Source organism: Colletotrichum costaricense, assembly GCF_030867565.1.
Source record: "Colletotrichum costaricense strain IMI 309622 chromosome Unknown Scaffold_9.1, whole genome shotgun sequence".
Classification (NCBI taxonomy): Eukaryota; Fungi; Ascomycota; class Sordariomycetes; order Glomerellales; family Glomerellaceae; genus Colletotrichum; species Colletotrichum costaricense.
The window spans coordinates 869,108-882,887 of NW_026848238.1; the positions used below are offsets into that span (position 1 = coordinate 869,108).

General features: G+C 51.2%; 6 protein-coding genes across 6 annotated transcripts; 4 read left to right on the forward strand and 2 right to left on the reverse strand.

The window, feature by feature from the left end:
- Positions 1-145: 145 nt before the first annotated feature.
- CCOS01_09125 (allantoate permease) lies at positions 146-1,865 on the forward strand (the record flags this gene model as incomplete). The annotated part of the gene is made up of 3 exons (XM_060457285.1): positions 146-370; positions 459-1,448; positions 1,500-1,865. The coding sequence occupies 3 exons, from the start codon at positions 146-148 to the stop codon at positions 1,863-1,865; spliced, it is 1,581 nt and encodes a 526-aa protein (XP_060311985.1).
- Positions 1,866-3,882: 2,017 nt separating this feature from the next.
- Positions 3,883-5,823, forward strand: CCOS01_09126 (uncharacterized protein; the record flags this gene model as incomplete). Its single annotated transcript, XM_060457286.1, has 4 exons — positions 3,883-4,159; positions 4,225-4,705; positions 4,773-5,014; positions 5,093-5,823. The coding sequence occupies 4 exons, from the start codon at positions 3,883-3,885 to the stop codon at positions 5,821-5,823; spliced, it is 1,731 nt and encodes a 576-aa protein (XP_060311986.1).
- Positions 5,824-6,635: 812 nt separating this feature from the next.
- On the reverse strand, positions 6,636-7,880 carry CCOS01_09127 (FMN-dependent dehydrogenase; the record flags this gene model as incomplete). The annotated part of the gene is made up of 2 exons (XM_060457287.1): positions 6,636-7,662; positions 7,726-7,880. The coding sequence occupies 2 exons, from the start codon at positions 7,878-7,880 to the stop codon at positions 6,636-6,638; spliced, it is 1,182 nt and encodes a 393-aa protein (XP_060311987.1).
- Positions 7,881-9,399: 1,519 nt separating this feature from the next.
- Positions 9,400-10,327, forward strand: CCOS01_09128 (uncharacterized protein; the record flags this gene model as incomplete). The annotated part of the gene is made up of 3 exons (XM_060457288.1): positions 9,400-9,460; positions 9,521-9,842; positions 9,895-10,327. 3 exons carry the CDS (start codon positions 9,400-9,402, stop codon positions 10,325-10,327), a joined length of 816 nt encoding a protein of 271 aa, XP_060311988.1.
- Positions 10,328-10,607: 280 nt separating this feature from the next.
- CCOS01_09129 (p450 monooxygenase) lies at positions 10,608-12,454 on the reverse strand (the record flags this gene model as incomplete). Its single annotated transcript, XM_060457289.1, has 5 exons — positions 10,608-11,047; positions 11,118-11,699; positions 11,762-11,830; positions 11,902-12,004; positions 12,080-12,454. 5 exons carry the CDS (start codon positions 12,452-12,454, stop codon positions 10,608-10,610), a joined length of 1,569 nt encoding a protein of 522 aa, XP_060311989.1.
- An 859-nt stretch (positions 12,455-13,313) lies between these two features.
- Positions 13,314-13,490, forward strand: CCOS01_09130 (uncharacterized protein; the record flags this gene model as incomplete). Its single annotated transcript, XM_060457290.1, has 1 exon — positions 13,314-13,490. A coding segment is annotated over one exon (177 nt), but the record flags the coding sequence as incomplete, so codon positions are not given.
- Between the last annotated feature and the right edge of the window lie 290 nt (positions 13,491-13,780).

The window sequence follows — 13,780 nt, forward strand, 5'->3', positions numbered from 1 at the left end:
TCGCTTGACGTTGTAAAGCCTCACTTCATTACAGCAACTTGCGTTTGCTACATGTAATTCTTGTGAACTAGTTGTGCCCACATCGTCCATCGCGTGCTTGAACACAAGAGCGACGACCCGCTCGCCCACTTCCCCGGACTCCACAATGGCGGTTGAGGCTTCCGTCAACGCAGAGCAGCCCAGGCCCAAGGATCTGGAGATCGCGGAGAAGCAACCCTCTCGGCCGGGCAGTATCGGCGAGGACCTCAAGGCCGGTCAGGTTGAACTTCTCGATGAAGCCGAAATCTTCTTGCAGCAAAATGGTCTTTCTCATGCGCATCTGCGAGAGCTCATGGAAGATGAACAGGCCCAGAAAAAGCTTGTCCGCCGGGTAAGTTTTCCGGTCTCGTTCCTCTGGAGGACTCCAGCATCATCCCCTGTCTTCATATTGCGAATTCTAACGCGAGTGCCATTTTTAGATCGATCTCACATTGTTGCCCCTTCTCATGGGAACGTACCTTCTGCAGTATATCGACAAGCAGGCCCTGAGCTACGGCGCAGTTTTCGACCTCTTCGAAACAACCAATACTTCTCAAAGCCAGTATTCATGGCTGGCCAGTATCTTCTACTTTGCCTACCTTCTGGCAGAATGGCCAGCAAGTTACCTTGCTCAGCACTTCCCCACCGGCACCATTGTCAGCATCTTCGTCCTCTGCTGGGGAACAGTTCTCACCTGCACCGCCGCATGCCATAGCTTCGCTGGGCTCGCCGTCTGCCGCTTCCTCTTGGGTGCTTTCGAAGCCGTCATCACACCCTGCTTCATGATGATCGTCAGTATGTGGTACACCAGGGCGGAGGCGCCGGTACGCGCTGGATCTTTCTACTGCTTCAACGGATTCGGTTCCATGATCGGCGGCATTCTGTTCTACGGTGTCGGTCAGGCAGACGGATGGGATGTTTGGAGAATCATCTTCATTATATGCGGTGGTCTTACCATCGTGTGGGGCATCGTCCTGTTCTTTTATTTGCCAAACAACATCATGACTGCCAAACGATTCACCGTGGAAGAGAAGGCCCTGCTTATTGCTCGCAGCCAGAGCAACAAGACTGGTGTCTTTAGCCGAAAGATCAAGCCAGCTCAAATCAAGGAAGCATTCAAGGACATTCAAGTGTGGCTTTTGTTCTTCTACACCCTTCTCAACGAGATTGTCAACGGCGGCATCGCCAACTTTGGCAAACTCATTGTTAAGGGCTTTACAAAGGATGCCCTCTTGACGACTGCCTACGGAATTCCGTATGGAGCCTGGGTTGCCTTTTTTATCTTCACTGGTCCCTTTTGCGCTTCGAAGTTCAAAAACTTCCGGACCATTGTCATGATGACGTGGGTTTTGCCGACACTCATTGCTGTTTCCCTTTTCTTGAAACTGGACCGCGGCAACAAAAACGGGCTGTTGATGGCATACTACATTGTGAGTGGTGTTCTTTCCCTTCTCGAATGTTGCTTCTAACAAGGTTTGCAGAGTCCCTCCTTTGTCGGTGCTCTTGTCGTTGCGCTCCAAATGCCGGCTGCGAATGTCGCGGGTTACACCAAGCGTGTGACATCAACAGCCTTCGTCTTTCTAGCGTATTGCGTGGGAAATATCATAGGCCCGCAAGCTTTCCTCGCGTCGGAAGCGCCCATCTACGGCACTGGCTGTAAAGTTATCATGGGTTGCACTGCCGGTCAAGTCGTATTGGCTATCGCCATTCGGCTGTTGTTAATTAAGAGGAACAAACAGAGAGACGCGGAGGCGGAGGCTAGTGGACACAATGCGGAGGATGTATCTGATGAGGTTCTCATGGACTTGACGGACTTCGAGAACAGGAAGTTCAGGTACTCCTATTAGTATAAGATTCTCCGCGCGTATGAGAGCAAATGTTGGTAATAATGGCGAAATCCAATAAAAAGACCTTGCCCTTCATATCTCCAACGGCAGTCTTCCCTACTCAATTAGCAGAGTTGAGCCGAGGCAACTATTGAGAGGCTCAACAAGAAGGCTTCCAATGCGATTGCTTTACCCACTCCATGTCACACTTTATACCTACACACTGGTAGTTCTTCATTGCGGAATCGTGAGTCAGCATGCTGGTGCTGGGCGTGCGGTACTAGTAGTACTCAAAACTCCGCTCATCGGACGGAACTATTGTCGATTAGTTTCCAGTCTGGAAAAGAAACCCGAAAAGAGTTGAGAGGCGTAAGCTCTTTTCCACTCCTGATACCTTGGGCAGAAAACCTTTTATGTCATGATGCCAAGCCATCGAGTCTGTTTCACTTGATCCCTCGAAGCCCTAAGGTGTACTGGTTGGATGAGGCTATGCGTCGCCTTTCTTACGCACGGTTGGCAAGAGTGATCATAAATAGACTAGTTCGCTCTTCGTCCCAACAACGCTGATTGATTGCCCAGCTTTGGGATGAATGATGAGCGAGTCAGCCCTACTTGTGATCGTAATCCCGGCAATCCGGGGTGCGATTCATGTCGGCACCCATCATACTGGTATCTATTGCACAGCCGATGTTCGTACATCTCTTTACTATGGCGAAGAGTCATGTCTCTGGTCACGAAGGCTACCAGGCACGAACTTGCCAAGATGATGTGTTAATTGACGGCTCGGCGGCACCAAGCCCTATTGACAAATAGACTGTTGGGCTGTCTTTCAACTAGGGTTGACACTTTTAGGTTTTGTTCTCTTCCTTAAGAAGACAACTAGAGCTGCAATGCAACCCTCCGAAACTCCGACGGGGTGGATCAACAGCTCCGTGTAATCGTTGCGCCCGGTTTTCTTTGGCGAAAACGAGTCGGCACCCGGCACCGTAGCCTGTAACTACCTACTGAGAAAGCCTATGATAGCAGTTGACAGCTTTGTTCGCTGCCAATGTCAGCATGGTTGCCAACCAGCCGTTCTGGGCACCTTATCCGTAGATTGAAGTTTGTTAAAACAGTGGCTTGGCCCACACCACCACTAAGAACTCACGCACTATACTTCTCCGTCCATGCCGCAGCTGCGCGTCACGTCGTAGCCGCGCGCAGCCGTCAAACTCTACACCATCGCCCAAATCATCTCATCCCTGTTGCGTAGAGGAACCAGGCTCTGTGAGATTGACAGCCTTACGGAGATTTATGTTTGGTCTCCAGTGAGATTCAGAGTTCCCGGGTTCCCAGGCGGTATATTCTGCGACGCTGTTGGACATATCGCGAACGCCAGGAACATGCCTATCCACAAAGTCCGTGAGGCGTGCGGGCAGTAGGGGCGATCCAGTCTTGCATGAGAAACTTTTCATCCTCAGAAGGATTCGAAGTGGTACTCTCCTTAACGTTAGCCTTGAGCTTGTCTGCACAGAAGGGATGAACTGATTGACATAGACGGGATGAAGTTGTCTTCGCGACATTGTGGACCACAACATGCCACCACTGAGGCTGGTTCTAGACTGTCTGGGGCGAAGTACTCAAAACTTTCAATATGCCTTTTCGAAGCGATCGAATGCTTATAGGTTGTGACCGGGGGCTTATAGCTCGTGTCATCGTGTCTAATCCAAGGGTGGCAATATGTGGGCGTTTCATGTGGTCCCGTGTCTGTGGCCCGCTGCTTGGCTGGGTGCTATTGATAGCAATGTGGTCTTCTAAGAGCTGCTTGGCAAAGAGGCGCTATGGGTAGTGAGTAAATTGCGAGCTGGTCTTGATTCTGCATCATAATTAATTAGATCTTTTCTGACAGACGATAGCTTCGAGAATGCGCCGGTCTTGCCGGCTGTAGAAGTCCATAAATGTGCAGCATGTTTTCCGCTTCTACCGGCGCATGTTGAATCTGCGCCAGGCCGACCAGCTCCTCCGTCACTCATTATTTGTTCTGTCCACTCATTACAACATGTCAATCAACTTACGTTCATTACTGCTTTCTGGCTCTCTGCTAGCGTCGTTGCCAGTGGTTATATCACATGCATCGCATCAAAGCATTAGCAAGCGCGATCTTTTCGATGGCGAAGCCGTCATCATCAAGGGGCAATGGTCATGTAGCCCTCAGCAAATTTTAGATATAGATCAGGGCGTTGTCGAGGCACATGAACTCGCAAATGCAGCTCTTACTGCTCTTGGAAAGTCCAATGTTGCGAGGACTCCAGCGTACTTCTCGTGGTTCGGACCTGGTAAGCCAACACACCTGTCGTCTCTTTCAAGGATACAAAGCGCTTACTTCGCCCTTACTGCATAGAAAGTGGAGGTCCTTCAGCTTCCAATCTCATTGAAAAGCACTACCGTCCTGTAATCGACTCCCTCAAGCCCCCGAGTGTCGAAACAGCTTTCCGATTTTCCCCCGAGCCTTTGTTTCCCCCCAATACAGTGACAGATAAGAGTCTTGTCTTCGGCTGTTCCGGAAACAATGGACCCTGTGCAGACGGTCAAATGGTTGCGGGTGTACAGAGTGCGACAGATACCGAGGCCGCAGTCTTTGGGACCACTTTACTACTACTATGCGAGACCTTCTTCGATAAGACCCGGCCTACCAACCAGGGAATGGTGAAGCAATGGCAGGCTGAAAGTGCCATCGGCGACATGTCGAAGGGTTTCGTCTTGGTCCACGAGACCCAGCATATGCTCATTGCCACGGGTGCGGGAGAACGTGCGGATGATCTCAAGAACCCGTTCTTCGGATTCCTTGATGATAGGTCTGAGGACTGCTACTCTGCCACATGGTAAGGCATTTCCGGACTCGAAATGAATCACTTAAGAGATCAATCTATTAACTCTTACAATGTATAGCTGCTCCCGCTTGTCAGCAGCAGAGAAGGTAAAGAATGCGCAGAACTATGCCATCTTTGCACTTGATTCGATGGCGTTTCCCAACGCAGAAGAACAGCCCGCTTGCCCAGCATCACCTGCATCCTCTACTTTGGTGCGCCAGAAGCGCCAGGTACGATTTGACAACTCGACAACTTCGTCGGCGCCACCCTCTTTGTCCCGTACTCCTTTGCCGCCCACCATCATCACTTCAACCAGCAAGCGTAAGTCACTGGTCACTTCTCTGAGAACAACACGTTTACCATCTATTCTACATTGCTAACGAAAGCGGCCTGATGTAGCTCCCTCGAGAGTTGCGACTCCGACACCTTCTCGTAGCGCAGAGCCCGAAGTTATCACAGTATCAGGCACTGTCGCAGTCGTCATCCCCGCGGGAGCCGTCGCCTTTGGCGGACCCGGTGGTGGCCTTGCCTCGTTCGGAGGCGTCATTGTCCCCGTTCCCGAAGGACAGACAGTCAGCGATCCCTCGAAGGATCCCCAGCAATCAGGGCCCGATGAGCCCACCAACACCCCCCGTCAAACCCAATCCCCGACAACGAGCTCAAAGCCAGTCAGCAGTTCTGCACCCTGTAGTAAGCCTGCAGAGAAGACCTACAAGCCAGCTGTCGAGAACGTCTGCGAGGATTGGTCTGGCATGAATCAGACAGCCTTCAAGCCTCTAATTGCAGGCATTCCTCTCGTAGATTGGGAGGGTGCTCCTGTTGTTTCGACTACGTCTATCTTGGAGACCGTGGAGGTGACGACTATGCTGGTGACAAGCACCGCAGCCCCCGCGCCCTCGGCTACACCATCAGCGGAGCCAAAGGTCGACCCTGTTGCTTGCTACAATTTTGACATCAACGCGTACGGATACTGCTGCCCTAGTGAGGGTAACCCTTGCCAGAACGATATTGGAAAGTGTTACTTCAATGGAGAGGGTGTTTCAGGCGGTGCGAGCGGTGTCGTGCCCGATGGTGCGCGATGCCCGCCTCCCCCGGGTGCTGAGTATTGTAGAGGTGCTTGCGAGGAGTAGAATCAAGGGTGCGGAGAGATTGCAGCGGCTTGATTTGGAATTCGAAAATACGAACTCGCACATCGCGAGTGCTCTCAATAGAGATACCCTAGGAATGCTCTTGTAGACGAGCAAAGATTTGAGCTATAGAGTTAAATATTACTCAAGTAACTTCTATAAATCCACTCTACGGGTGAAAAAAGGGAATTCGGAAAGATCCCACTTGCGATGAAGCCTTCCAGGGCGAACAGCCTGTCCAACCACTTTTGTATTCAGTGTCACGAAATTTCTACGCATTTGCAACTTCTGACACTGCTTGTTGCCTTTGTCCACTATAGTTGAAGAATTAATCCAATTGATTCGGCTGGATTTGGCCTCCGCTTCGGGGCCTAGATCAGACTCATGAGTAACAGCTCCTCTATTCATCAATGGGAGGCTAGTTTAAGAGTACTGAACCTTGCCCTTGCCTTTCGGAGCATTACGATCCCTAAGTTTACGGTCAGGCCGCCTCCAAAGACGATAGAACTCGAGCTTTAGCCATTTTGTTATCAGTGAGAGGCTGATATGAGAACTTGCGCTTTACCACGCATACTCAGCTCCTGTGGTATTAATGTGCAGTAAGTTTGAAAATATCTATTGAGGCGAAGTCGATACTGGTGACACAGAACGATGATTAATCAATCATTCTCGAAAGGCGTCCGGTCAGAATGAATGAAATCGGCATTGATCTATCGTCTAATACGTTGGGGCTTGGCTGGAAAGCAAACAAAATCCAATCTAAGATTATCTTGCCTGGGTCATGACTACTCCATGATAGGATGAAACGCCCATATCTATAGCTTCGCAACACCGAACCCGTTCTGCCTGGCCCGTCCAAGCAGACCTCTTGAGATGTCCTTGAGCTTTGCGGTTCCCATCAGTGCCATAGCTCTTGTCAACTCTCTCTCGAGGATGTTGAGAACTCCCTCGACTCCCTTCTGACCATCCCAAGCCAATCCCCACAGTGCAGTTCTGCCAATGAGAACCAGGTCGGCGCCGAGGGCGAGGGCCTTGAACACATCGGTTCCCCTTGTGATACCGCCGTCGACGATGACTGGGATTCTGCCTCTGACAACGTCCGTGATCTCAGGTAACGCCTCAATTGTCGACGGCACACCGTCAAGTTGGCGCCCACCGTGATTTGACACAACGATGGCATCCACACCAGCCTCTACTGATCTCTGTGCATCTTCCGCAGTCAAAATTCCCTTCAGAACGATCTTCATCCTGGTTTGCGACCTCAACCAAGGAATGACCTCGTTCCACTCCAAGCTGGCGTCGACGAGATGGTCGTGGTTCTCTTCTTGGATCTTCTTATGCTCCGCCATCGTCTTAGCGCGCAAGAGTAGCCCGGCTGTGGAAATGGCGCCGGACTTGCGCGACTCAACATTGGCCATAGCAATTCCTGGAGGGAGCTCCAGAGGGGTTCTCCGTTCTTGCAGGCGGTTGCCCAAGATGACAGTGTCGACAGTCAGGACCAAGGCCTCGTAGCCCGCGTTCTCGGCTCTCTTGATGAGCTTCGCCGTGAGATCTCGGCTGCCGAGGAAATAGAGCTGGAACCAAGGACGGGGGTAATCTGGGCCGCGCTGGGGGATTGCTGCTGAGACATCCTCGAGAGAAGTCGTGGCGTTGCTTGATAGGGTGAGGTTTGTTCCGAGGTTGAATGCGGCGCGAGCAACGTCGAGCTCGCCCTCCCCGCCGACCAGTTTCTGATAGGCACTCGGTGCGATCGCGATCGGGATATCGTAACGTTTGCCGAAGATTGTGGTTGAGGTATCAATGTCGCTCACGTTGCGAAGCATTTGAGGCCGTAGGAGGATGCTGCACGGTAATCAATGGTTAGAATACTAATCAGCCGTGAAGATTGCGGGGGATGCGACTCACTCATTGTAGGCTTCATGATTGCGCGCAAGTGTATACTCGTCATCAGCGCCGGTCACGTAATAATCCCATACTGGCTTGGCGAGCTTCTGTTGTGCGATCTTGTGAACGTCCGCGATGTTCACCGGCTCCATGATTGGCTCTTTGATGAGCGTCATCTTGCCTCGAATGCTATGTCTGCGTGGTGTTGCTTGGTAGTGGAGGCCTAGGTTCAAGCGAGAAGCTATTGTCGTCAAAGATCAAGCAATTGGCAACCTTATCAGCGCGAGAGGATGGGACTCGGAGCTTTATTTACTCGACCGAGTGACGGTCCGATCTCGGGCCCACGATGGATCGCGTCACTCGGTGCATGCTCGGTATCCGCCCGGCGGTCTCGTCAACCGCTGCAAGTTACCCAATTCACTCGAGGGTGGGTGAACTACCGTCAAATCGTGACCCGTCAGACTGGATCGGTCCCAAACAGAAGGAAGCTTCGTTGCTTCAGCGTTCGTGTTGGAGCTTTATTTAACGTCATACTTCCAAGGCATTGGCGAATTAACCCTTGCCTGACATGGAGCTTTCCCTGCTAGAGCATTAGCTGCTTGTGGGGTCAAGGCTCTGGCCGGGATTTTTTGCCTCTCTGAGAATCTGGAGCTGAAAGTTCTGGGGAATGACTAAGGTGACCCCCAACAATCCACAGATACTCCTGAGCTCCGGGTTATATCCCCAACATCTCAAGCTCAGATTCAAGGGGCACGTGGGGGCAGTCAGAGGTCGTCTTTCAGGAAGGAATCGTAGTTTTGAGTAAGGTAATCATTCGAAGCTTGACTGAGGCTCTGCGTGACAGCACGGGCAACCTGCCATGAATACACTCATCTGGATTGTGGGGTAACAATGCTGCTCAGGTCACAACGGCGACCGTACCGCCATGCCCTCAACTTTGAATTCAAGGTCAACGCGCGAGCTTTGAGAAGGTTCCTCCGTACGGATGTCAGAAGATCAAGGACTAACAAATAGCTGCACAATCACACAAAGCATCCGAACAAATCGATTTGTCTCGGTGAGACTCGGTGAGACTCGACGAGACTGAGGGTTACAAGCTTTACGCTGAGGTGTCTTGTTAAGACATCTTCGCTGACCTGTATGCGAGCATCACTGAGTCTGCCTATCGAATGCCAATGACCTTCGAGTCCAGTAATCCAGGCATCACATTTCAAAGCATCTAGCTTTGAGTGGTATGAGGTTCTCAAACGGTCGCACGAATTTCTTTGGGATAAGTGCGTTGCGTAAGCCTCAAATTCAAGCATTATCAATCGTCACAATACATAAGAAAGCTCTCAACTCCTCCATGTCGGACAAGCTGCTTGTTGTAAGCTGGCGCGCGGGACTAGGTTCTCGTCGCGTGGTAAGCGGCCTGAGTCGCGACTTTTCCGGAACCGGAAAAGTCGCTAAACTCCAGAGAGTCGTCCTTGTCGTCATGGACACAGTGGAGAAGCATTTGTCAGCTTGAACTGTATTAGCAATCCGCTTCACATTGCAGCTACGCGAATATCTACAGCATCTTGCAACATATATATGTACAATTGCAACATCCTGCGGTAGCTCAGCTTTGATCACATATACTCGACATCATAGTCCAAATAGTTCCCATCTGAATTCATTGTTTACCCTATCCTCATCTCGTCACATCCCATCACAATGGCTGCTGCACGTCCCACTGGTCTCATCGCCAAGAAGGGCATCGAGCTCTTGACATTCGGTAAACTATTTAAGACAATACACTCTGAGCTATGAACTCTTGCTAAACGACTGTACTCAGGCACTCCGAATGGCTATAAGGCTAGCATCATCTTAGAGGAACTGAAGGAGGCTTACGGGCTCCCTTTCGTAGTCCAAAGCATCAACATCATGCAAAACATCCAGAAGGAGCCATGGTTCACATCACTCAACCCCAACGGCCGCATCCCTGTCATCGTAGACCATGACAACGAGCAGCTTGCTGTCTTTGAGGGCAGCGCCATTCTCAGCTATCTTACGCGCAAGTACGACACTGAGCACAAGTTCTCATTCGCCCTCTCGGACAATGACTACACCCGGGCCGAGTCTTGGATTGGCTGGCAACACGGTGGACTGGGGCCCATGTGAGTATAGCCGTCTCATGATGTTGAGGGGGGAGACTAATGCTTTCATCAGGCAAGGTCAAGCGAACCACTTTGTCAGGTTTTCCAAGGAGAGAATCCCCTACCCCACCCAGCGCTACGTCGGTGAGACGGAGAGACTGTTTGGCGTTCTGAACACCCATCTCGATAAGCGGGACTTTGCTGTCGGTCCGGATCGCGGGCGCTACAGCATCGCTGATATCTCAATGATTGGGTGGGTGCAAGGCGCTCCCATGGCAGGCGTGGATATCTACCAGTTCCCGAACGTCAAGGCATGGTTGGACAGATGCTATGAGAGACCTGCTGTTCAGCGAGGCATCCAAATTCCCAGCTCTCCGTACATGTCGGTTGCCAGCATGGAGCAGAGACTGAAGGAGGAAAAGGACCTTGTCGAGAGTGAAGCCGAGGTCAAGAAGCAAGTTGATGAGGCGAAGAAGGCTTACGGTTACGTCTACTCATCACCGTAGATTATGGGTGGAAAACATAGGTCGGCTTTGGCCTTTGTATGATAGCATTAAACAAAACTTTTGTGACAGGAAAGGAATTATAAAGCGCGCTTCACTTTGGATGGGGATAAGGTGCAAATGCCGTTGATTTTCAATCCGTCTATTCTAATCCTTGCTAAACAAACTACCAATGTCCTCGATATAAGTGCCCTGCCCCATTCTGTTCCTCAAAGTATTGAAAAGACCTTTGCCGATGATCAAATTAAAGCCAGAGCCTGGATGAATAAGCCTCCTTAGGAATCTATTCCTCCTCAACCCGAACGGAGAGATCAATTTCCTCCTTGCGTCGACGAACCGAGATCTTGACATCCGAGTCCGATTCGCGCGTGAACCCAAACTCTGCAAACTTCGGCTTCTGGCCCTCGACGAATTTGATGTCGTATTTCAGAAGCATATGAGCAAGCAGAACCTTGGCCTCATTTCCCGCGAAGAAGCGGCCCGGGCAGGAGTGCATGCCGTGACCGAAACCCATGTGGTTCACGCTGGTGCTGACAAACTGGCTGACTGCGTCGTTGGGGCCGCCGCGCTCACGGTAGAATCGATAGCCGTCGAAGACGTGCGGGTTCTCGTAGATTTTGTCATCCCACATACGTTCGGCTGAGACAACAGTCGCGCTGCCGCGGCTGATAACCGTTCCATCGGAGAGCTGGACGTCTGCTGTGGCGCGACGGGCCATTCCCACTTCAAAAGTCTGTGAGCAAAGTTTCTTTGGGTCTGCAAGTCATGCAAGGAGAGCATTGAAAGAACTTACCAATCTGATTCGGCTTCAGTCGCTGACTCTCCTTGAGAACACTGTCCATGAGCTTCATGTTGTACAGCGACGTCTTCTTCCATCCTCCTTCGCCAATGACTTGAATAGCTTCTTCTCGAAGAGGTTGAATAAGCTCAGGGTGCTGAAGAATGTCGTAGAGAGTCTGGGTAACTAGGTCCGCCGTAGTGTGGATCGCCACGCCAGCCAGAATCAACTGTGCGACAGCTGGGTTGAACTTCTGCCCCTTGGCCATCTCCTTGAACCACTCGATGGCATCGTTGTACTCCTCGACAGAGTCCCCTTCCTGTTGACGGTGCTTGATCTCCGCAAAGACTTGAGTCTCGGCGTCTCTAATGTACGCGCGCAGCTTCGTGGGTCCGGGGAGGAAGTACACCACGATGCCTCGAAGGAACTTGGGCCAGAAGCGGAGGTTCTGCATCGCGTGGACGCTGAGCTCGACATATCCTACGATGGTGCTCAGCCATTTCTCGTTGCGCCCTAGCCGTTTCCCGACAAAGATCCGGGATGACATCCGGGACACAATCTTGAGGATTTCATGTTTGGCCACCGTGTCATGCCATTCTGCACCATTCATTAGCACCGAGTCAAAGTCCGAGATGTTGATGTTGTGGGATCAAGTGTACCAGTCGATTCACCTAGCGTGTCCCGTAGGCTTTCTTCAACTTCTTGCGAAAGAATGCCCGAAATCCTGCCTGCAAAGGATCGTTCAAGGTTAGCATTAATCAAGGCGAATAGGTGGCTACAAGATCACCGCTAGACGTACCAAGGGTCTTGGTTAGCCTTAGCTTGACCACATTCTGGATACGTTCGGAAGGATGGCAGGCTTCCTTGTAAGCCTCGAAGCCCGCATATTGTCCTTGGAAGTCCTTTGTCCTGCATGTTAGTAGACGTTTCCTCGTCGAGCAATCGAATCCCCTGTTATCCCCCCTTGGAAGACGCACCTCAAATAGACCTTGAACGAAGCTAAAGCGCTTGTCGTTCCGAATCTCCTGGCCAACATCAGGTGGCAGGATAATGACATCTCCAACATCACACAGCACACGGAAAGGCTTGCCGAGGAAGTCCTTTGCAGATGAATACAGCATTCGGTAGGAATTGAATACGAACTCCCGAACAACCCTGTCCGAGGACCACTCGAACCGTCCTTTGGGATTGAGATACGGGAGCTTGGTGCCATGATCTCTCATCCAGAACAGCACGAGAATGGCAAGTGGTACGCATGTCCCGAGCACATAGTACCAAGGGGTTTGGCCGACTTCTTGGCGGTCCGTAGCCGCGTTGATGAGCGATTCGTTGGAAAAGGTAATAGTCTCCATAATGGTCGTGTAAGAATTGATTTATTGTCTGGCGCTTGATTGGTGCAATGGTGTTCAGATAAATCTGAGAGCTTCAATCCCAATGTGGCCGCACGACATATACCCATCACCATGGCGGACTATCGGACTGACGACAATTCGGTGGGACGCACCAGCCATCCGGACGTTGAACCTCCGTGAGTCCGCGATCCGTAGTTTTCGGACGAATACATGTTCAAGCCGGCCCGTGTCCGCACCGACTGAACACAATCCGAACGGCATCCTCTCAGATGAAGCCAATCAAAAGGCTCATTGACGGGCGTTCGGACAAATATCGATCGGAGGACGGTGCTCATCCCACCGGTCTCGATGTCGCAAGTCAGTTTGTCTCCAGTCTCAACTGCCAGCCAAGACGCGGCTCGTACCGAACGTGAAGCCTGGCGCCAATCAATCTCTCTGCTTACTCAATACTCTTGGGGTTCATCTCCATCTGCCGGTGGGATGAATGAACCATGCTCAGGAAAGTTACGTCACGACTAAATGATCGACTCAAAATCAAATGCCGTCAGGAAGTCTAATTTCATCGTTTCAGATTGCAATTATCTACGGTCACTACAGATCTTAGCTGATTTGCCCATACTTTGTCTAAAGTTCATCTAAGCACGTAAGAGACGGTTCCAAACCAATGGGGGAACTCTAGCCATCTTCAAGCGAATTTGTCGGTGTACTCCGCAAACACTTTTGCCCGGCATCAACAATCTCATCTCGTCCTTCCCAATCTTACTCTTCAAGAAATGTCCACTTTTTTGGATTGCATACAGCGTCTCAAGCAAAGAGCCAGTAGCGTTATTACGAAAAAGTCAGGGTGACGTGATTCCAGATCACAAAAGGAGAGAGAAAGGTGCAAAAAGGGCAAAAAGGGCAAAAAAGGGCCCAGCGAGGAGTCGAACTCAAGGGGTCGAGGTCCGTCTCAACAGAGACATGTGGAAATCCCACGACACCAGCTGAGTGTTCCGCTGGGCCAAGGCGCCCAAGCAGGCGCCTTCTACTTGTGTGACTGGGAAGGTTGAGTTGATTGTATAGGCTTTGGCTGTTGGTGAGCAATGAGAGAGGGCAACCCGGATGGGACGAGGCTGGGATAGAGTGTGAGACAGGAGTGGGTGCCAGGTGATCGCGGGCCCTCATGTCCGCCGTAGATGTTTAAGTGATCCATCCAGGTTCCGATACAAAGCGAGTGCGACATGCACAGGCCCGGTTGAGCTGGCTGTACAGCGTTGGGGATTGATTCTCAAATGTAACCCGATCTGGGTCAGAAGAGGCTTCAGGAAGCACGCTAATTTCCAGCAG